Below are 24323 nucleotides of genomic sequence, written 5' to 3'. Positions count from 1 at the left end.
TAAGCAGTCATGTTACAAAGTTCTACAGAACCTTATATCATGAGCCAGGTTCATTGCATGATTGTTTTAAATTTAGTCCAGTAGCCACACACATAACTTGGACAATTTGATTTAATTTTACTAACAGGTAAAACATTGGAAAAGCTGATAAAACGGCTCCTTGTAAGTTATTTATCTTCCAAATATGTCTACCTATACAGTGAGCCTGTTTCTTTTTGTTCTAACAATAATATTTATATTCAAAGCTATATTCCTTGGATTAGACTCCGAGGCTTTAAGGGTTTCACTCTCTAATGAATCATTGTTACTGAAAATCTTACAATAATAGCTATTAGGCAACAATACTATCTAGAATTCACAGTTTTAGCCCTACTAGATCACCAATTTATTGTAGATAATCCTCCAGCTATTTTTGGGTTAACAATCTCACCCTTAAAATCTCTCTACAGATGTACGCAATCCAATCTTCCTTAAAGCAATTGCCTTTCGTCTTTTTCACCAAGTCTGTAACTGACCCTGCTCCGCAATATTCCATTACGAGCTGTAATAAAAAGAAAACCAAATAGATGTGAACTAGTGAGAATGTTATAATTCTGTAGTATCAGTTATACTACGGGGCATAACACAAAGCATTCACATGTCAGTGTAGTTATTCTGCATAAGAATTTATCGATTCATTTTACACCCTTCGTAAATTCATATAACGTTACCTCTCCTTTCATTGGCAAATAGCAAGAGCAGGAAACTCACCCTCAGAGTGGTCAATGTGACATCAACTGACCCTTAGAGGTCATGAGACAATACATATATTTCAATGTACTTAATTCACTCTTCTATATGTGTTCATGATAACAAGGAACCACATTGTGTTGTTATAGCCAATTAGCAAAGAACAAAGATCTGATTATTTTTCATACTATGTAGTGCATAATGGACCACTCTGTTCCAGAGATCATGGCGGAACCTTCCCACACACCACTCTGCATTTTTACATATGTTTTATTTAAGTAAAAAATATAGTTGTCATGCAAATGATTGCGTGCTTATCTTCAGTATTTAACTAATTCAATATAGTGTTTATAGGGTGCACCCTTCAATCCCATCTCTAGTCATTGTGATATACCGGTAATTTGTATTTTACTTTTTCAAAGGCCCATGTAATGAATTATATTAATGCATAATTTATAGCAATTACCCAAAGCTGATCATCTTGGCCTGCAAAACTTTTCTTCACAAATGCTCCATAATATGTTGCAATGTTCCTGTGATGGGAATACTTCTTCAGCATGTTTATTTCAAGTTTTATTTCCTCCTCTTCCTCCTAAAGAACAAGATATAAATGTTCTAGTTTAATTGGAAACAGACACTGGGTAAAGTAAAGCTGTAACACAAAGACCTTTCTTAAGGCAGAATTAGGCTATGTTTCAGACTGAGCCAATCATATGTAAAAGGTGACTCACAATCACAGTGCATTTTGGTTTAAACATTAGGATACGAATAAATAAAAATGGAACTTTTTCATATTGTAATGTGAGCTGTGCAGATGCGGCAGACGGGAGCAGGGAGTGGAGGCCATGTTTGCTGCACCGGGCAGTATGAGCAAAACAGGGGGGAACTAATTTTATCAGCTCGCTTGCTGTTGGACTGCATTATAGAAGCACTGTGCTATTGGAAGTGAGGAGCAAATATGATTCTTGGTCATTATTGTTCTGTAATCTCGGAGTACTTCTGCAAAAGGGCAGAGCCAGAGGGAAACCCTCTCCCCCTTCCTCCAATTGCGGAAGTGCCCTGGGTGGATTGGATTATAGAGATTCAGATAAAGAAAGAAGACACGGTAGGAGGTAGATGAAGACAGAAGACATAAGAACAAGAAGAGGCAAGAGAAGAAGCAGAGCTGCAGGGCAAGAAGACAGGGACACCAAAGAGGTTCGGGGAGAAGATAGGGAGACGAGAGAGAGAGAGTGAATTAGAGTGGGACAGAACGTGAAAGAGAGTGTGAGAGAGTGTTAGAGAGCATGAGAAAGCAAATGAGGGCGCGTGACAAAGAATTTCATTTCTGAATATAATAAGCCCTCCGAATTTCATCTGAAAGGGTTGTTCGAAAACAAATTGACCAAAAAGACACGAAAAATGTGTCAGAATTGTTCTCGGTCAATTTGTATATGTCTGCTATACAGTATGGGTACCACACCTTTAAATTAACAATTAATCCGGCCGTTATATATTCTGAGATTTAGTTTTAAGTGTAGTTAGGTGTCTAGTTTGAGGGTATTTTAAAGATGCTGCATTTTAAAATCCTTAAACTGTCACTTGTGTTCTTACACGAAAGTACTTTTAAAGGAACAGAACCCCACCGCCATGCATTCTATTTAATGTTTCTTAAATACTGCTGTGGGTCAGCACATTTTAAATTGGCTTGGTGTTAAGAAAATAGCCGTTTGTGTGAGATAAGAACTTTCCTACAGAAATGACATTTGCTTGACGCTGACAGATAACAGGAAATTTAGCACTGCTGCATAAGCAAATGACCAACATTGTAGCGTCGGCTCTAGGATTAAGACTCCGTTCCTCACCCGCCCCGTAAGATGATACAGCAGCATTTCCTGAACGAAGCTGACCCAGCCATGACTGGAGCATCCTGCTGCTATGGCTAAAACAATAACCGCAACTCAGAGACTACACGGCATTCTGTACACAAAACCAGAAAGGCCTCATGCTTTGTTTAAGTATAAAGATAAAAATTGTTATTATTCATAATTATGTTGAGATTTCAATTATTGTCGAAACATAATTGATGCATTAAAGCAGTATTCCAAGCCAAAGTGGTGTGTTGAGGTGTAAAATAAGGACATAGAAAGTGCATCAAATCTCTAAAGTCAAAACTGAAACACTATTCTCACTAACCCACCCAAAATTCTTTAAACAAGCACGGGAACCTGGCAGGGTCATGTAACACAATGTTACATGACCCCATGGTCATACAGCGGTGACTCACTGTGTGTGAACAGCTATAACAAAAATACTTTCTAGACAAGTTAAGAGTGTAGAAGTGTGAGGGAATGAAGGTGTGATAGAGTGGGTATGTTTTTGCGTGTGTAAGTGTGTATGAGTTTGTTAGTGTGTATTTGTTAGCATGTGTATATAACGGTGAGAGCACTAGTGCGTATGTAAGTTGCCTCCCCTGCTTAAAGGGCTATACCAAGTAACATATGCATGTTAATGCATGTGATAATTGAGAATTTTCCTTTCATTATCTTACCTACTTATACATTTGATTTTTTCCTACTGGTTAAGGAATGCATACTAACATACATACAACATACTTGCATGCATTCTCAATCGGTGGGGCTGTATGGGACACTAGGCCTGTCCCTTTAACGGGAATCAGAATTGTGCTGCAAACCTGAGAAAATTATAACTATTTGGCAATTAACTAGTATATTATTTTCCAGTTCTCAAAATGAGTCAGCACCCAGCAGGGACATGTGAGAAATCTCATTGCTGGGAAACACAGAGTCACTTCAAGGATCTGTTGATCTGTTTAGAAGCTTCTGCTTAAGTTTTATGATGATGCCAGTGGCCAATGTAAGTGTCAGCCCTTATATCCAAGCACCTCCTGTACTGCTGATTTTAGGGTTTAACCAATGCAACCCAGGTAAGGAATCCTGTAGGGCCAGAGTTCCCACCAGCCAGACTGGGCATCGAACCTAAAACACATCTTTGGTGCACAAAGGCATGCGAAAAGGTGTGGGGCTTAATGATGACCCTGCCAACTACACACATGTTTACCACTTGGTACACTTAGTGTCCATTTATGCACAGGTTCCTCCTACAAAGCTATTAAAAAACACACACACAATAGAATATATTCTGCTCACACAGACGAAACATTCACAAGCCATACAAAGTGGCAGAGGGTGTTGGAAAGAAGAATAGAGGGTGTGTGCATCAGATTGGGATAGGGACTGCCCCACAAAACTGTGACTCTTGGCATGTTCATTTACAGTTTACATATTTTAATCCCAGGTGAATAAGCATAACCTTGTAGTACCAATGTTTAGATGTGTGCATGTAAAAGGCATGTATATACCCAATACTAAATCATTTCATATAGATGTCTAAAGGAAAAATGACATCAATAAAATATAATGTTTAATATAATAGAATTGGTATCTGCCATCATGAATTGCATCTGTAGCATTGTGAGTTTTACAGTTGTTTTTAAACACTTTCTGTGTATGTTGGATTGTGCCATTGCTTTGGGACCATTTCCCAAATCTCTGTAGCTCCGTCATCGCACCGTGCCAAGTTTGACCGCATTCTGCCGCTCCAATTATCAAGGTCCACTGACCGCTACAGCTGTTACAAGCTTTAACTGCCTCTATAAAAGAGATACTTTTGCTAACACGCATCCAATAAACATCTGAAACAAATAACTCGTTTTTGTGTTAGCAAATCAAGTGTTTTTGTTATAAAGGGTTCATTTTCTGCAATCTGGACTAAAGCCAGTTTAGAATGAAATACTTTTCTAGAACTCTTTCTGAGGTTAAGTATAGAGGTGACTAGTGTCAAGGCTGAGTGGGGTTCGGAGCGCAGCGCAGAGAGACACCGGGTGCAAGGGAGTGAAGTAAGGGCAATCCAACACACAAAGTCCAGTATCTTAGCCAAGGGTCAAAAGACCGTGTAATCAAATAGAAGGTGCGCAGTACAACAAGGGTAATCCAAAGACAAAGTCCATAAATCCAGCCGAGGGTCAAAGTCCGTAAATCGATCAGAAGGTTCGCAGTACAAGGGGTAATCCAAAAACAAAGTCCAGGAATCAAGCCGAGGGTCAAAAGTCCATATAATCCAAATAGAGAAATAACAGCTACAGGGTATAGGAATCCGGTAGGGAACTTGAACAACCAAGTAATGAAGTTACAGGGTTGCAGGTTTAAATAGCCCGCCTAATTGATACTCCTCCTCTCTCTGTGGCTGTCAATTAGTCCCTAACCCCTCCCCTGGCTGTCAGTGAGGTTTGGGACCGCAGGACACGCCCCCCTGGCTGCCAGTGGTGGTTTGGGACCGCAGGACACGCCCCCCTGGCTGCTAGCAGCGGTCTGGGACCGCAGGACACGCCCCCCCGCCATACTGCTATTCCCTGCGTCTGCCGCGTGCGGCTGCCGCCGCAACGGAGACCGGGGACGCGGCCTGCGGCACGGAGATGCCGTGCCGTGAGGCCGAGGACGTGGTTGCTCGGCGGGGACGCCGCCGGGTAAGGACCTCCGCCGCCGACGGGTTGGGACCCGACCGGAACGTGGCCAAGGACGCGGGCGCCCGGCGGTGTCGCCGCCGGGTGAGGACCCCCGCCGATTACCGGTAGGGTCCTGACAACTAGGTGAAAAGTGGTCGTATCGCCATAGCAGACAATGGCATTGACATTGAAACATTTAATTAGTTTCTATTGTTATAAGACCAAACTTTGCACCAGAATCACTTGATATAAATAATTCTCAATGTATTCATAAGAAACTAATATAAAGTATTGCTAGATTTCCTTGCATTAGTAATGACGTGGTATACAAAATGATTTGATAATGTAACAAAAACAGCCAAGATTAGACGTAATTTAGAGCAAGTCCGGTCTTGTGTTCCATATATAGAAGAGATTGCATGACTTTAAGTCACATCACTGTTGAATAACTTCCTAGAATCAATAGTCTTCGATCACTAAATCATGCTAAGACAATACTTTGTGGCCAGGATGTAAATTGTCCATTCGCAGAAGGCTCTAAAAATGTAGAAAAGGTGCATCAGAAATGTGGAAGGAGAGTAGATGAAGGTGTTTGTAGTATGCTAAAGAAAATTGGTGGTGTATTTGGGGAAAATACAGAAAAAGTAAGTAGTAGGTAAGTAAGTGTATTTTTGTCTCCAGTGGCTTTCCAAAAACAGGGGACCTATTTCCTTAATAAAAAATCTTGCTTTGATTCTCATCGTTATTGTCAATGTGATAGTATGTATGATTTTCAGCCATGTTATGCCAGGTAAACAAGCTGAGACAATCATCCAAGGGCTGCCTTTTAAATTGTTCAATGTCCTCAATTACGACCCAACTGATGTGATATACATTAGAAAAAACCTAAGATGAACTCACCAAGGACAGAGTTATTAGCATTTCCTACAGTTTATCACCACTCAGGAGCATCTAAAAGTTTGGCACTCTTGTGTCATTACAGAGGAAAAATGTCCATCAACGTATGAGTCTGATCCTGCCCCAGGGGCAATCCCCTGGAACTAAAACTTTCCTCTGCACGAAAGAACCAACAATCCATACATTCATTTTGCCTTCATGGGCCTTGACACTAGACCCAAGACAGCAAGGAGGTCCACGTCTGTAGTCACCTTTACACTTCAAGTGGGCCTCAAGAGACCCTCTGAAGGACAAAATACCACACAAAAACGGTGTGAGATTAACTCACTGAGGACAGACAGCCACTTAAAGGTCTGTCCAACGGTGCATACCTGCTCGGGAGCATCTCAAATTCCATCTCTCTCTCGTGCTTCACATTTTTGTTCTGGACCACCCTTGTGACAGGATCAGACTGACATGTTAATGGAATGTTTTCCTTTTCAATGGCTCAAGGGAGCTAAAACATGAGATGCTTCCGAGCAGAAATGCATTGTAGGACAGGCTATTAAGTGGCTGTCTGTCCTCAGTGAGTTAATCTCAAATCCTTTTTTGTATGGCATATTGTCATTTGTGTATCTCTTGGGGCCCACCTTAAGTGGAAATGTGAGTCAAGATGAGGACCTCCTTGCTCTAGAAGAATACTGACCATACTCCTGGCGAGGCCTATAAAAGCTAAAGTGTATGTCTGTGATTTGTTGTCTTGCATTTTGGTTCTGGACCGCCCTTGTGATAGGATCAGACTGATATGTCAATTGAGATTTTTTGTGTAAAACTTGAGATGCTTCAGAGCAGTGCTGCACTGTAGGGTAGACGATTAACCAGCTGTTTGGCCTTGTTATGTTAATATCAAACACTTTTTTTGTATGGTATGAGGTATACTTACTGCCAGTCAACAACAGCACTGACTCAGCAAGAACTCAAGGAGAGGGTCTATTGAGACCCCTAATGAACGTGTATAAAACAATCCCACTGATTTCAGTGGGCTCTCCTTATTGCCACTGGTTTGCTGCTTCAAGTAGCCAATCGGTGGCGGCAAACATCAAACACAGAGAAGGCATTCTGCTGCAGCACTAGAGCTTAAGCTTCTACTATAAGTTAGGAATCTACAGAATATATTTTTTCTGCATGTTCAAAGAATGCATATTAAAGTGGTCACAAAGTATGCATTTGTTTAGGAGGCTGCCTGGGACACTTTAATACAAACAAATTGGATATTAGCAATGTAATTTTTTTTAAAGTTTCAATCGGGTGTATATGGAATCCAAATTAGCATAATATAGCAGCCCCCCAGACCAAGGAGTGCAACCTTCTAAATGTTGCAATAGCTTAATATTTGCTGTCATTTTCCTGACAATCTAAAGTATGCATTCTTTGTTAAATTCACAAACGTAACAAAACTAACAGTAATTTCTCTGACAGCCTGATGTAATGTGACATAATGTTTGAGTGTCTACGGGAATTCGAGCAGTTGACTTGTCTTTGATCTTGCAAATAAAAAAAGACAAACAATATTGCAGATTTGGCAGGTTTGTCAGAAAAAATACAATAGACTGGATCTAGATTTGGTGTGAAGGAAAAGCATTTGATGAAAAACAGAAGGAGAAACATAGGAATACAGGAAACAATCTGCTGTCTCTAGAAACAGATAAATAAACTTGAACATTTCATGAAAAAAACCATTTCTTTTTGATTGTATTCTGATAAATAATTCACTATAAATGTGCCAGAAATGTGAAGAATTAGAAGCTATATCTGATATTAAGCCCTGCCCTTCTTTAGATGTTGTTACTAACTTTTTTTTAGGTTAATCAATAATGTTTTCAGTTAATCTGACCGTTCCATAGCCACAAGCGTTCTATATTCTTTGAACAAGTGATAGCTGCTGGTGAGCAACATCTCCCTTGATCTGAGCCTTATGTGGCCAGCTGGGGATTATGAGAGCTGCGGTTTAGCATGTACACAGGAGTTACTAGTTGGATGTTACTACAAATTATTTTTGATTAAGCGATAAGACATGAAACGTGTCAAGTGTGAACCGTCTGGTGTTTATATTTGGCGCTATGACACTTTAATAAACCTGTTCAGCTTCCGCGATCGTGTTGCCATGAGTTTTCTTTCTTCTTTCTAATTAAAAATGATCACATCAATCGCGGGTAGCCTTATTACCATTAAACGAACTAAAACAACAAGAACATATACTAGGTTTCTATGGTAATATGACAACTTTGCTCTAAATAAATGTTATATATAAACTTCATTTTTATCCTGCCAAAACCTCTGATTAAACCAGTGCATTATTTTGATTGTAGAAAGGACAGAATGATGACCAACACATACAAAAAGGCTACACGTACCTCCGTGACATTCATTACTTTTATTGCAGCCAGCTGCCCTGTTTTAACATGGCGTCCCTGAGGGTAAAAATATATAAAATACATTATGATAAACCCAACAGTTAGTTAAGAAGCATCATTGATTTAGCTAATGTTACATTTGCTTAGTTTATCACTTTAATGCATTTTTAATACAGATTATTAAAAATATAATTCTTTTGTGGAAAATATGCTCACATTGCTCCCTTTAAGCAATTGGCCAAACCTTTTTCTCATGCATGCAACTTTGAACAAACTGGAATATTGTGAAATAAATTGAAAACTTTGCTTATGACCCTTTGTTTCCTCATTTATATGAAAAGCGTCTGTGAAACCAAAAGAGTTTTGTCTAAAATCCATATTTTATTTATCTTGGATTTTGTTTTAAGATCATGATGAAATCTAACAATGTATATAGAGGTCAAGCAAGTTGGCAGCCATAAATAAGTAACTCTAGACCAGTAGGTAGCAAATACAATAAGAGTACGCAACCTTTTTTTTTTAATACAGTTTTCAAGACAGCATTTAACAAATTCAATATTGACTGGGTTAAAAATAGTCTCTTCTGAGTTTTGCATAAAAAAGTAACGTTTAATTTAGTAAAGGTAAAGCACTGTTATAACACTTGATCCACATGACTGGAACAATGGAGAATTGTATCTTTTCCATTTCTAGTATGGATCTGGTACTCGCTCCAACCAGTCCCATCCTCACTGGCTAGTTTCTACATGTTGCAGAAAGTTGCCCAGTCACCCTTAGAACCACAATGGGGGCCATGTTGGCAATCACTTACATCACAGCAGATGGAAAGTGAAGGGAAATTTCCCAATTGGTGCACCAAAATATGCTTTTGGACAGACCCAACGATATAAATATGAAGCTTGTAATACATTTCAAGTTCTTCTGGATGGTCTAAAGGACAGGGATTCCTATTGGACACAATTACAGTACTCTTCAAGTCTCTGGAGATGTAACATTGGTCTCTGATGCCAAGGAATTCTGCCACATTTGGTTGTCAATTCCAGTGACATTCGGCTAAGTCAAAAAGAAAGATACCTAGCATTTAAGGGACATGCATTGACAAAGGGGCTTTGCCTGAAACATTTGATATTTGTATTAAGAGTGTACTAAAATTATTTTGGTTGCAGTTTACAACCTCAGACTTAATGCAGAGAAAAGAGTTGTTTACAGTAAGGACAATGAAGATGTGGAATTCACTACACACAGTTGTTGTGCTACCAAATTCAACAGGACAGCATTATTTAGCTTATTGAGCCAGTGAGAAATCAGATTTTGGAGTCAGGAAGGAATTTTTCCACTTGAAAATTGCTTGAGTTTTTGTTTTGTTTTTTTATCTTCTACCAGATCAACAGCAGGGCTGAACTTGATGGATTTGTGTCTTTTTTCAACCTAAATTAGTATGTTACCGTGCAAAAAAATAAGTTTCTCCACCTTGGCAGTGGCAAATGTAGCCATTGGTTTTCAAAGGATTCCAAACACTTTGCTTGACAGAACTTAAACACGGAAAGATTTCTGAGTGAGAAACAGATGCAAATCCGTTTGATGCTGGCTTCACTATAGAGAAGGAAAGATTGAAAATGTCCTTAATTAACATTAGTTTTGTTATTCTTTGTATTTAATTTCCCCCATGAGATCCAGATGTTATTTCTTTAACGTCTGCAGAAATTATCTATGAACATTTGCATTCAGGGTGCATTCAATTGTGCTTATTATTAAAATATGAAGCAGACATATCATGTGTTTATGTTTGATATACTTAAATACCTTTTTATATGTACATATGAATTTATTTAATCACTTGCAATATTGTTATACTCACTTTTCAGTACTTTGAAATTGGTTGATTAAAAGACCATATAGTAGCTCCGGATATGATTGGTTGGTCTACATCCTATTAAAGCGGAAACCAACGTTGTGATGTAAAAATAAATGTTAGAAATTCTTTCCTGTGTCTGCTGGCTCACATACAATATGGGAAAAGACACATTTCCTATTTTTTTTAGTTAATATCTATAGATACATGTTTACCATGTATATGAGAAGGGATATTTATTTCAGGGTAGAAAAGCAGCTAAGTTAGAGTTTAGCCCTGAGGTTGTTGCGTAGTCTTCACAAATTCATTTTTCAAGAAGATACGCGTAATTGTAATCTGCTTGGTTCCTTTGCGATGCCGATCAGTTCCGATGAGTTCCTACTGAGTTCATTAGAAGGATCCCACCAATGTACAACTGGGTCCAACATGGATGCAAGTTTTTTCTTTATTAAGTAATGCATGGTCTCTCTCAAACAAAAATACAGGATAAAGTGCAGACCTAGAAACTCGTTGTCCTGTGACACCAACTTTTGAGTTACTTTGCACCTTATTTTCTCTAACGTACTCCCTTGTAGCATCATCTATATTGTTCCCACTCCAATATGGAGAAGAAGAGCTGTTTCCAGCTTCTGAGATTGAATAAGTCCAATTAGGGATGCTCAGACTTAAGAGGGGCCATTTCTTGATTTTGTCACAGAGGTCAATCACATCCTAACACCAAGACACATACTGTATGTTACAATCACACCAATAAAATGAATGTCTTCATAGCATAGACGATAGTGAGAAGTAACAATACATGTTAGGTGTGTGCAAAAGAATAGCTCTAACTTGTTTATCTGTGTGTTAGTCTTCATTACTCCAATGGAAACCGTGTGGCTGTGTCTAATCAGTTGCATGCCTATGGATCTTGATCACTGCATATCAATTTGCTATAATGTTAAAATAGTTCAGCCGATTGATTAAAGTGAAGGATCATGTTACAGATCACATTAAGAATCACAAGGTTGGCTTAAGCACTTTCCACTAATAGCCCATGAACAGCACTGAAAGCAGTTATTATCAGGGCTGCCTCAGGTCAAATATAAAAACATTACTACAAAGCTCAGTAAGAACATTGGTTACAGCAGAAGATAATCAGGTCTAATCACCTCATATTATAATTATTATGCTAGTTTAATTTAAACATGATTGTATTTATCTTAATTGAGTCATTGGTAGGTTCCAAATGGAGTCCATAACAATATTGAACAACATGGTACTGATGGTAAAAATATTTTTAGGAAATCAATTAACTCTTATATGGTTCTGGACTAAAATGTCCATCGTGGTGCTAAGCAGAGTATGAGGACACAGAAGAATTATATTTATATTAAAGGTACAGTTATGTAAAATAAAAGATGATGATTCCTTAAGAAATGTACCTATTCGTTAAACCAGTCATGTACATGAAATTATTAATGGAGTTATAATACTCTTGTCTGGAACTAAGTGATATAACACTGGATGTTTAGGGATAGTCTGTAGCAATCTCAAACCTACACTTGTGACACTGGTAACATGGAGTATCCTTCAGTCCAAGAGTCTCCCTTTGGGGCAGCCTACTAAAACACTCTGGCCTTATGCTCCCTTAGCTCTCCTTCCTAGCAATGTCTTTGGTCTTCACCACAGATTACACACAGGTCTGCTGTTGGTTCCCTCTAAGACAGTTCTAATCAGAACCTCTAATATTGTTCTGTATCGACAGTCCCTCATTTAGGTTTAAAAACCGCTCGCTGATGCCCGCTGCTTCACTGCTGAGCGCCGGAATATGACGTCATATTACGGCGCTCAGCAGTAAAGCAGCGGGCACCGCAGCAGTGGAAGAAGGCAGAAGCCTCGTGATCCCGTCGCATCGGGACGGAGGCAGAGGCCTCGTGGAGGAGAATGAGGGGCGCCGAGCGGTTGCTAGCCACCCCTCTCTCTTCTCCGCATCAAAAAAAAAAAAAAAAGACGGCGTTTGAAAGCCGCTCACTGGCGCCCCTTTCAAATGGCGCCTATGGCAGGAGCCATAGGTGCCATACCCTAGATACGCCTCTGCATGTATAGTACAATCAATTTCTATACCTAGATGGATTATGCTACATAATGGATCCTAGGTATTTTAGCTAAGCAGCTGTGGGCAATTTAGAAGAGTCACTTGTCAGTTGGATAATCCTATCATAAGGTAATATTAACTACAAACCAATGCATGAATTAATTTCCCTCTAGAAACAAAAATATAAATATGTACGAAGTTGAAAAAAATATAGCCAAATAAAAACATTAGATGTTTGGTTATAGTTTCATAGGGGTTGTTTTGCAAAAAAAAAAGATACTTTGCATTCCCCAGTACGTAACTGTTTATTTGCAGTTTGAAACAAAAAAGCAGTTTCAGTATCTTTTTTTTCAGCATTTTTTGTTCCCTTTGGCTCTTTACGCTCTTATCTTTTTTATTCAGAAGCAAAATTTGGAATTCAAATCAAAAAGATTGTCTTCATGTTTAAATCATCATGGACCATCTCATGTGACTAACTTCACATTGGAAAATGGCGCAGGCCACATAAGAAAGCTTTTGTAAGGGTACCATCCTATGAGCTTATTCAGAACATTGAAAAATATGTAAGCCCTCGAGTATATTGCTCGAAGACATTACACAAATGAATAGTTTCAAACTAGCTATAACTATAACCTATCGGGTTAAATCTTTTTATGTATTGTCTGCTTGCCTAGTCATGCCATATGTTGTAATCTTTATTACATCTCTGATCTGCCGTGTTGCAATGCTTTGAAATAACATTATCGGAGAGCTCTGAAGCGGTGGCATTCTCGAGAACGTCCTGTACATTACAGGAAATGAGCAGTCTGAACAGCTGTAAGTCTTATATTCAGGATAGCCAACATTTGTCTATAGTATGCATGTTCCAAGCCATCACTGTAATAATGAAACAAAAGAGGAACCCAACTTCTCTGCGCATGCATACAATATATACACATATACATTCCATGTTAAGAAACACCACAGCACAACAATGGCTTTTACCGCATGTTTTATACGTGAAAGCTGAACCAGCATGGCTGGGGAGGATGATAAACAGATTGCGTGATCTCTGTTTATCCTGACAGTGCCCATATGCATAATTGTGAGAAATACCACAAGGCAAATCCTTTACTGTAACGTATATAAATAAAAGGTACTTATACAACTATAATAGCATATACTGGGACCAATCATGGGTCAGTAAACATTTTGTTAGTTCGACTTTCAGAGAAGACCTCCTTCATTTGCATTAGATTCTATAACTCAATTCCAAAATATGTTTCCCCCATACAGCCCCAATTGGGAACGCAATTAGCAAGAAGAGTAGCCCATACGCAGCTCCTGAAATATGCTCTCTTTTCTCTAGGTGCTAGCTTTGCATCCTAATCCTAGGTAATGTTGGTCACTCTCTATTTTGTAAATGGAGAGGCCGCTTATACTGATCGCTATACGATAGAAGATAGAAGCAAATTCTCATTGTTCCAAGTTGCTTGGCTAAAGTGAAAGGGGTATTATTGTATGTTCACAACACAGCTGGAGAAAGCAGTGCTAGAACAATGGAATTGCAAGACCAGATAGAATCATAAGGATAAAACCATCAAAAATCACCCTGTATTCTTTAGGGGGAAACCTAGTAATTAGGTGCCAGGCAATGATGGATTTTCTGACACTGCTGTCACCACAGAGGTTGTAAATCATTCTTAATGGTCCGCACTAACACAATCCCAACAGAAAGTGATCATTACATCAGTTCAACATTAGTCTCTACCACTTTCTTGCTATTCCCACATGGAACACGGCTAGGATTTTGCTTTAGCGGAAATACTTTTCCTGGAATTCCTTTCGTGGAATGATCAGATCCAATGCTTTAAAGGGTGTAACTTATCACAGACTATTACTATTATACAATGATGACTATGTTCTTCATAAATATTATCTAGGGTACATTGGACCAAATCAAGATTGGCCATCACAGACCTGGAAAACAGCAAATTCATGTTGGGCTACTGGTCCTGGCCCTATGAATTAATTAATTAGTTACAAAAAGGATCTGTGGTTGCGTTAATTTTTTATCTGTTTTTGCTCCCAATCTGGACTGTAGTACCCTGTGCTGGATCCTTATCACTGAAATGAATATACACACTGCATATGCTGCGCATTTTATAGATCTATTCTTCACATGACAAAAAGAAAAACACATAACTGTTTGTATTATTATTACAAGTCAGATAATTACATTTAGCAATGCACAGCATTCTTTGTCCATCTGCGAATGTTTGCGGTCAACACTTAAACTGTTGTGTATAGAAGTTCTCATGACTCTTCTCTAACCTCCAAGATAGAAGCATAAATAAACAGCTCATTTCACATGAATTGTACAGATGGTCATTGGAATAGCTGTTTTTTTTGTATATAGATAGATATAGATATTGCATAATAATATAAATTGCCACTCTATCTATTTACATCTATCTATCTATCTTCTCTTCTTTTTTATGTTTATTGCATTTCCAAATGTATTGACATACGTTATGGGATTTCTATGTAGACCCTGTTTATAAATATTTTCTAGATAGCATTTCTCCAAAGCAACCATGTCAACGAAGTTCTCCTTCTTAATTGGGAGCAATGGCACGATTAGGTCCGGAATATGGCCCTCATGCTGTATTTAATATCAGAGTTATCTACTTTATATCAGTATTGCTTTAACACTTGAAATATTTGCTAAACTTTGTCAGATTTAGTTTTTTATGTAGACTACTATATAATTCTATGGCACACATTTATTCTCTTGACAGAAAGCTTTATGTGATCATATACTAAATGATTGCAGTGGAAATGCTATGGAGTGAAATTCCTAACATTTAGTAATTTCCAAATAATCTTTTGCTGTTCTTGTGTACCAGTTTTTATATAGTGTAATTTTTTCAGTCGTGCTAATATATTACATTTGCAAATACATTTGGAAATGTACAGGGATAAATAATACTTGTTCTTCATGTAAAAGTTATGCCAGCAGTGTATATAAAATTCTCATAGGAAATATGCATTAAAATGACTTTTTTTATTAGTAATTTAAGCAAATTTACTAACCAAACTTTAAATGATTAAACATTATGTTGGTGGCACAGAGCAAAATAAGATGATACAATTTTTGCTTATGGCATATGGCATATACTGCCATGTACTCTAACATTGGCATGAAAATCTCTATCTTCCACTGCTAAATAGGTCTTCTCACATAGTATGGATAGATCCCCAAAGAAAAAAACATTTCTGAAATCTAAATTACCTAAAGTCAAAATTAGAGAAAATTATGTTGCCACGTGGGTTACCACTAATAGTGCATAATTATGCCCTTTATTGTGACAGCAACAAAGAAACTGAAAATATCTGCTCTGTGACATCATGATACTGCAGCTCTGTGGCATTTTCTACCATTGTCAAAAACTTTTGTCTACCTATTTTCAAGACCCTATGGAACCTGCTGGCACAATATAATTAAATGTAATGTCTACTCTCTAAAGGGAGAGTTGTCAAAAGAATTTGGATGAGAGTTATGTTTCATCTCTTTGACTTCATTATATATTCTGGAGGTCCATCCCCATTAAGATAATACTCCAGGAACAGCTTGGCTGGCCCTGTCTAATGTATAGTTAAAGCAGTGAGATAGATTCTCCATAGACCCCTTATTATGTATTACACAGGGTCAGTGCAGCCATTCTTGCAGGAGAAACTTGCCAGTGCTGGCCCTCCACAATGAACAGTGAATGAAGGGATTGAATCCACAACTCTCTTGCAAACTCCATTGCCAGTTAACCCTTTAGTGAATAAACCTTCAATTTAACATGTGAAGCAAAAATATAAAATGTCATTGCTGAATGTACATGGCCTGAAGGCCTCCTTGTGATTTCCAGATGTTTCTAACATCTAAAAAAACATAATTTGTTTCAAAAGACGGATTATGAAACAAGAACATCAAACTTCCTCAAATTTTTTGCACATAAATGAAGTGCGCTAAAAAATAAAACAAGAACAAGAAAGTGTAGCATGTGTCAGGCAGATGCCCACACTGGCAATATTGGCCTTACTTGAATAATACAGAAAATGCATATTACAAACATTTTATCTTCTTTCATAAGTAAATGTTAAATACATTACACAGTACATTCTCACTGGTATGTAGATTCATCGTGTTTGTATGCAGGCTGTACTCAAAACAAATAGTAATAATAATACTTTAATTAATACTGAAATAAGGTTTCTTAGGGCCAAAGAGGGCTTGCAGAAAGATGCTTTAAGAAAACGTTAAGTTGCAGCCAGGTGTAGGGAAGAAACCATGATTTTATTGCATGAGTATAACCTGAAGTTCAACTGATACCACCAACCAGCATGATGAGAGGACAGTAGGTTGAGGAACATGGAATTCAGAAAACTCCTTTATATGCATCAGATGGCGTGAAATAGTAAATATCTCCAAGCTTAGTTTTTATAGAGACCGTGGTGTACTGTTTAAGGCACCGTCTCTATATAGCTCCAGAGCTCATCAGCTGGTCGGTTTAGGACACATGAGTGACTAGTGGCATCTCATTGCCAACATTTGTTTCAAATCCATATGGGTATAGAGGATCTTCTTTATCATGTTGGAGTTTAATAGTCTCATTCTTTAAAAGCTATGCTGTTAGTAAGATAAAGATGCCCATGATTTCAAATGTACTACTAAAAAATTCTACAAATTGTCAATCACTTCACTCTCCTGCTATTACAAACGCAGAAGCCTGAGTTTGGCGCCCAGTCAGTATATAAGCAGCCCAGAGAACTTTGATGTTGACCTTGGAATTAGCTCAGTGTGTTTGATGACCAGTCTCTCCTACTTTAGCAACAGCTAAGCTCAGTGTTTTCCAAGGTCCCTCTCTGCCGAAAATTCCTGGACTGCAACACCCCCTGCGTCTCACATATTTCCTGATTGAGACAAAAGGCTTCTGATTAAAAAAAGCTGTCTACTCGTTCTCTGTCATCCAGACAAAGGAGAGTTGAGCGAGTATTTTTTTCCTTGAAGTCGTGTGAACGGTTTCACTGTCAAGCATTTTTATAATATATCCATTCATCTACAAGCACAAGTGTCCCTTTAAGTGACGAAAACCATAGCAGAGCAGGAGAGGAAATATCCGTTAGGAATCAGTATAGATACTAAAGCCAAAGCATAATTACTGATCACAAGCTGTGAAGATCATTTAAATCCAATTTTAGTATATGTTTTCAAGAATTAATTATCCTTTAACCACAGGCAGAACACATTTTCCAAATGAAGCTATTTTTGGCCACCTTTGAGAGGTTATGGAGCAGCGCAAGATGGTATCTGACATGCATTTGTCTTACATTTCTGCCCAGTGGAATTTAATGGTTCCATTTGTCTAGGTTAAGTATCTTCTATAATTTCTTACCAATCCATTTCCCCTGCTCTTTTTCTTTCTTCTGTCAAGGTTGGCCTTGTAAAGAAAGCTAAACATCTCTTCTGATCCGATTAGTTTTGATATCCAGAGACCATACTTTATCATAGTTTATGAGCTGGCTATTGTTTTATTTATTCCAGTTCTAAATCATATTTGCCACCTAATGCTGTGATTTTTTTAAATTATTGTTGATGTCTCGACCACAATAATAGATGTTTTATTCCCAATATGGATTTAATGAAGCATTTTCATCTTCAGAGTTAACCTACTGAATGCCAGATTGGGTTAGTATAATATATTGCCTACTGATAAGCACCATGGGCAGTCATTTATTCCAAGCCTCATATTCACCTAATAAGCGATTGTTGTGTAAGCTACAAGCTGGGCCCTCCTTGTCAAATGTTTCAGCTGATCATAGTCCGTCAATTCTAGTTTTGTCACCTCCTTTGCATGTATGCACTGTAAAAAGCGCCGTATAAGTTGTTGGCGCTATATAAATAAAAGGTAATAATAATAACACTGTCACATACCACCACTTTATAGTAATTAGAATATAATTTCAACATACATCCCCACAGTCCCGGGCATAGAGGGTTAAGGGCACTCGTGTTACTACAGGAAAGGAATCCACAAAAAGTTACAATTTCATAGAGGGACTTTATTTCTCTTAAAACAGGAATTAAATTAAGAAATCGAAACGTGTTAAGTACTGTTATGTTGGTACTTTTTAAGTCCATCTACCCATGAACCATGCAATTTAACTGGTAAAATAAAACGTGTCAAGAATCACCATAACTTAATGTAAATGTACATTGATAAATCTGAAGGTATGGCCACATTAGGTATAAATTTAAAACAAGAACTGAGCAAGGCTAAAATACAACTCTGATCGTCATCCTGTCTATTGCATTGTAGTTATACACAAAAAACAACAAAGGGATAAAACCTCAGCAAATATTTGTATTTGCATCAATACATCATACATCAATTGCATCATACATGTCATTTAAAGATTTAGGACTGTTACTACTAAACAAAGATATACAGACCTTATAGACTTGTCCATATGTCCCATTTCCAACAACTTCAACCAGCTCAAATATACCTGCAGGGTCCTATAAAGAAGTAGAGATTGTAATGTTACTTATACATGAATAAGGAAAATGGATATAGCTGCGTGGAGTCTTTAGGCCAAGGTGAAACCTTTATTGGGCCAACATGGGCTATAATTGTGTAAAAAGAAAAAGACAAGCTGTTTTATGTTGGAAGGAAAAAAAAGAACAAAAGTGATGGTGATCTTATAATAGTCTAAACACAACAAACCGGGGACAAGTGGCGTCTTTAGAATCGTGTATTTTCAGAGCTTTTAAATTATCCAAATTTGAAATACTAACTCTGTAATAGCCTGATGTGGTGATCATATGTAGTGATTCCCCAAAATCTATTATTATTATTGTGTATTATTATAAATGTGTTAACCAAATGGCTCTACTTCAGATCCTCGTGGAAACATACCATTAGAAAAAGTGGAAGTCTTAGATATGATCAGTTCCAGACTATGTGACCCTGAGAATCTTCCCATTCACATAGAGGCAAAAGCCCTGAGAATTCCCAGGTATATGTATATTTCTCCAGAACCAGTGATACCCATATATGAGAGTTTATAAATGAGCTGATCCTGAGACTCTGCAAACTATTTACATTTATACCTCATAGTCACAACTTTCGGGAATAGTTCTGCTTTTCTGCCAAACAACCGACTTCTATTAAGAACAGTGGGAATGAGGTGCCGGCTGGGGAGATCTCCGTACCCCAATGACAGCTCCCACACAGCCACGTTACATGGACCTCGGGCGTACAAAGATCTATTACTTGTCAAGAGTTAAAGAATTGAGTCATCTGAATTAAAGCGTGGCTTTTAGTGGAAATACACCAATTAGGATGATCAGATGTCAGCAATGCAGAGTATAAAGCCGTTCATTGAGACTGGATTAGAAACTGGATTTCACAGTAATATTTACTGTATCACACAATAATACCAGTGATACTTTTAGAACATCTACAAAAGTGTAATGAATGTTTACTGTAGCCTTTGTTTTTGGTTGTTAACGAGCATAAAAAACAGTTCATGCATTTAAATACTAAGGAGTCTCACGGACGCGACTTTGTCTTATTATTCATTATAATGTAAGTCTTATTAAATCGTCCATTTACCTTACTACTAGGCATCTTAATTATATATATTTACATGCTAGCTATCTCTCATGCTTTTTTCAGTTGTTCCGTAAAGGCTAATGGCCGAGAGGTACACTAGAGACATTGTTAATTAGGCCCTGGTTTCTTACTGTTTGTAGCAATATAGCAAGTGGCGTAAATCAAACAGCATTGTGGCAGATCATTATTATTTCCCGTCACAGGGAAATTATATCGCAGATATCTATGGTCTGTGTTCGATGCACTGCTGCTTGCATCTTGAGAGATGTTCGGTGCATCTGTTATCCATTCACGGTTCAGTTTTAGCTGCATTCATGGCTTGGGTGACCGCAGTAATTCCCTTTAAAACAATGTGCATTTCACTGATGATTTGAGAAGCCCAATTCACATAAGGAGCTCTGTACCAGATGATCCCAATGAAAATAAAGCAATTCTGTTCCTCTTTGCTTTGAATTACACAGCTGGCTGTCCTACTTAAAACAAACATATTATGTAAGCAAAGGAGGTCGGATAAAAGCTGCTGTTTTACAGGCATAGATGGCTACATTAACCTGCGAGATCTGGCTTTTATCCAGGAGTCCCCCGACTGGCATCCACACGGGTAACGTAAGTTATTAAAAGAGTTAAAACCAGATTGCTATATAACCGCTTAAAGGGGTCAACCTAATGTATATATATATATATATATATATATATATATATACTTCTACTTAATTTTAAGGGTATAATCCTTAAGAAGTCACTTATACAAAATGTAGTATTAAAGACTTAATTAATTAAAATGTCGTCAATTTTCCCATGGTGATGCCCAGATGCATGGCACAATATGCCAGTATGATAACTAATTTGGTATCCCATACCTCCCAACAGTCCGCATTTTTATGTAACATTCTGCTGTCCTGGGTAGCTTCCCCGCAGAACTAGGCACAAGTGCCTACTCCTGCCTACGGCCCACACTCTCCAGCCTCTGACCCCAAACCAATACAGGTGTCCAGATTTGAGCATCTGAAACGCTGGGGGAGTATGATAGTTCTCTCCCTTCACCTCTCTCCATTCCAACATAAGAACAATGTGATCCAATCGGTTCTACCAGAGGGGAAGAATAACTTTAACAAAGAGTGGGATTAATCACACTGATGTAATCGAAGCCCCGCAGCCCAACTGTTGTCCTGTGGGGCAACCTAACAACAGCTCGCCCACCCCCTCCGTGGCCCGACATACAGCCGAGCCGGCTGGCAGCGTTCCTTCAGTCCCAACTTACCAGGATATGACATAGTCATATGTGTGTATTTGTGTGTAAGTATGTTTGTGTGCGTATAAGTATTTTACTGTGTGTGTTTTTATCTAATTTATAAATTAGACAAGATTCCTTTTATAGGATTATTTCTGGAAAGGATTTGGGCATTCAGCTGTACCAGGAACTATGCTTCTAATGTTAAATTTGCCATTACTGCAAATTCACCTGAAAATACTATTATCAGGGGAAAAAAACACTAAAAATAGTTGGTGGCAATACAAACAGTAGGGGAGTTTAAAGTCCATGGCACGGCCGCCCAAAAAACAGATCTCACGGTAATGCTAAATTTCTTCATTTGTGAGATCCTCTTTCAGCAATGGGAACTAATACAGTCACCGCTGGATCAACACAAATGTATGAGGATAAACAATATTCTGAACTGTAACTCTATGAGTTACCCAACATCCAGCATTAAGCTTCGGCTCTAAAAGCACGTGGTTTCCCCCACTTCATCTTATTGACTATTCTTTAGGGTTTATTCACTAAAGGGGTAATTGGCAAAGAGTTGTGGTCTTAACTTCCCTATTCATTATGAAGGGCAAACACTAGCACGTTTCTCCAGCAAGCACAACAGAGCTTCTCCGGCATAATGCATAATTAAATGTGTGAAATCTCACTGATTTTACTATACGTTATATAGCCTCAGCCAAAGCTTTTCCCATCGCAGAAGATCAGGGTTCACCAAGAAGGAAATGGTTAACCAAGCCTTGGAGCTATTGCCCTTTTTTCCTAATATGCCCAGAACTTCTTACAGATCATTAGCACAGCAAGGGTTAATAATGCTTAACAATGCTCGGCTAGAATAAGGGCTTTGCGTATTTTTATCAGCTATTATTTCAGTATTATTTCAAAGCTACTTTAGGCAATTAGTTAATGATACGATTTAGAAAAAAATGCATTTTGGGTATATTTATTGCTGATCATCCAGCTTTAAAATGACATTGTTTGTATTTGTATACGGTGACTCCTGCTTACCATGACATGGAGCGTATTAATAAATTGCGGTGTTACTTTTCTCACATTGGACTCAGCGCCTAGCTGACACCAACTTGGCAGTCCGCGCTAATTATACCAAGCCTTCCCCAGCATAAACAGGCATAACTAACGTGTGTGTCTCATAGTATGTCAGGGAAGCGACATCAAATGAAAGAAATCTGATTTCGCAAATAGATTCAACTTGTGAATGTTCTCAGTATACAGCGTTAACATATTCGGTTAATTAACTTGCGATAAAAATGTAACATAAATCCCCGAATTGTCCGAACGTATTATATCAGTAGGCTTTTATTTTTTTTAAATGTAGCAGAGCTTAAAATTCCCAACATCTAGGCATCTAACCAAGTTTCTAATTTGTTATCGGGGAAACTGTACCAAAGTGTGAGTATCCCAGCATCGACAATAACTTATCCGAGCAGCGCGGCTCTTAACATGCGCTGAAAGAGCCGCCCAGACACAGCTTGACACAGGAATACAGAGTAAAGAAAATACAACAATCTTAAATGCAACCGCTTACATTTGTCGAGAGCTCTTTATTGTCCGCACGCGATAACAGAATCACAAAGTAAAAAGCCAGTCTACATCAGCCCCCATAGGCATTGACTCTTATTTAACCCTTCTGTACCACAGCTAATCTGCAGATGGCTCGCCGTGTCCCTGTGAGCGTCAAAGATGGTTTAACATCTTATCCTTCCTAGAACTGAAATGCTCTGTAATTAACAGCAGTAAACCGTGCGGCAGAACTTTCATCTATAAATAGAGGCAATCACGGACTTACTCTGAGAGAGGCCAAGTCAATATAGTCCAGGCTTTTTGTTGTGTACATGCTTGCCATATCTGCAGCTCTTCAGCCGACTCCTTAAAAGTTTTTGCTTGCCTGTTGCTTCTTCTGTTCTACGTCTCTGGGAAGCAAACTTGATGGTAGCATGCCGGAGTGCTGTTAGCATGTCAGCCCGTGGCTAGGATGGAGTACAGTATGTGTCTCTGTGACAAACACAGGAAACTTCACATCCACACAAACCCGGAAAACACACACTGAGGAAGCAGAAACAAATCTGTTTTTCTTTAAGAAAACAACTTTGCAAAGACATTTGCCGGGGAAAGTGAAGGAAGGAAATGACGCTTTAACCACAAAAGAATGATTTTATTAATACCTTCATTTATTACTCTTCAACCACATTAATCACACACTTTTGTATACTTTTACAAATCTTTTATATATGATTGTATATAAATGTAGTATTCCCGAGGGTAGTAAAGTTAAATATTTTATCGGCGATGAACATATATTTATTCAGCCGATGATTTATTTCAAGTTTTCTGTTCCCTTTGCAGTTTTGTGTAATACAAATACTAGGTTTAGAAACTAGATACAAACTACTCCAAAAATGATCTAGAAGGTGGCAAAATGTAAGCGATGTCATAAAAAATATATTTTGAGGAACAGAAATATTACAGAAAGTATACAACTTCGTTGCTGCTACGGCAGCAGCCTATTGGTTCCTGCTTTTGGGTCACATGAAATTTAAGCATTCCCCAAAAAAACAATAAATGAGGCAATTTTGTAAAAGATATATTATTTGTAGACGGTGTTGGGTATTCATTACCAAGAAAGGTGTTTCTAATACTTAAAGTTTTTATGGTTGTATAAAGCCTTTGAAACCGGAGGTCTATCAAGTACATATGGCTAGCATGTGAAATTTACATACAGAAAATAGAAGGCTCTAATAATAGTAATGCAATAACAGAAAACTACATACGGCAGGCAGATGGGAGGAAAGAGACATTTTATGAGAAGGTAATTTGATATTTGGAAGAAGATGATATGCAATAACACGGACCTGCCAAAATGTGTGTATACGTCGTCCACCATGCATTTGTCACTATTATAAAGTTCATTGCTCAGATTGGATTAAGTCGAAAAGAGTC

At 38.1% G+C, this 24323-nt stretch overlaps 1 protein-coding gene across 1 annotated transcript in view; it reads right to left on the bottom strand.

Annotated features, from left to right (window-relative positions):
* The window catches only part of LOC149298168 (mitogen-activated protein kinase kinase kinase kinase 4-like), a 79234-nt gene extending 56005 nt beyond the window's left edge, over positions 1-23229 (bottom strand). The window contains exons 1-5 of the mRNA XM_089487645.1: positions 23173-23229; positions 18937-19002; positions 8524-8580; positions 1196-1321; positions 431-541 (exon numbers count right to left, since the gene is read on the bottom strand). Coding sequence (XP_089343771.1) covers positions 431-541; positions 1196-1321; positions 8524-8580; positions 18937-19002; positions 23173-23229 — 417 coding nt within the window. The remainder of the gene's footprint in view (positions 1-430; positions 542-1195; positions 1322-8523; positions 8581-18936; positions 19003-23172) is intronic.
* Between the last annotated feature and the right edge of the window lie 1094 nt (positions 23230-24323).

This window comes from Sceloporus occidentalis, unplaced genomic scaffold, assembly GCF_023333645.1.
Source record: "Sceloporus occidentalis isolate IW3139 unplaced genomic scaffold, rSceOcc1.0.p SCAF_34, whole genome shotgun sequence".
Taxonomy (NCBI): Eukaryota; Metazoa; Chordata; class Lepidosauria; order Squamata; family Phrynosomatidae; genus Sceloporus; species Sceloporus occidentalis.
The sequence above is the reverse complement of the archived record's forward strand: the minus strand, read 5'-3'. Positions and strand labels throughout refer to the sequence as shown.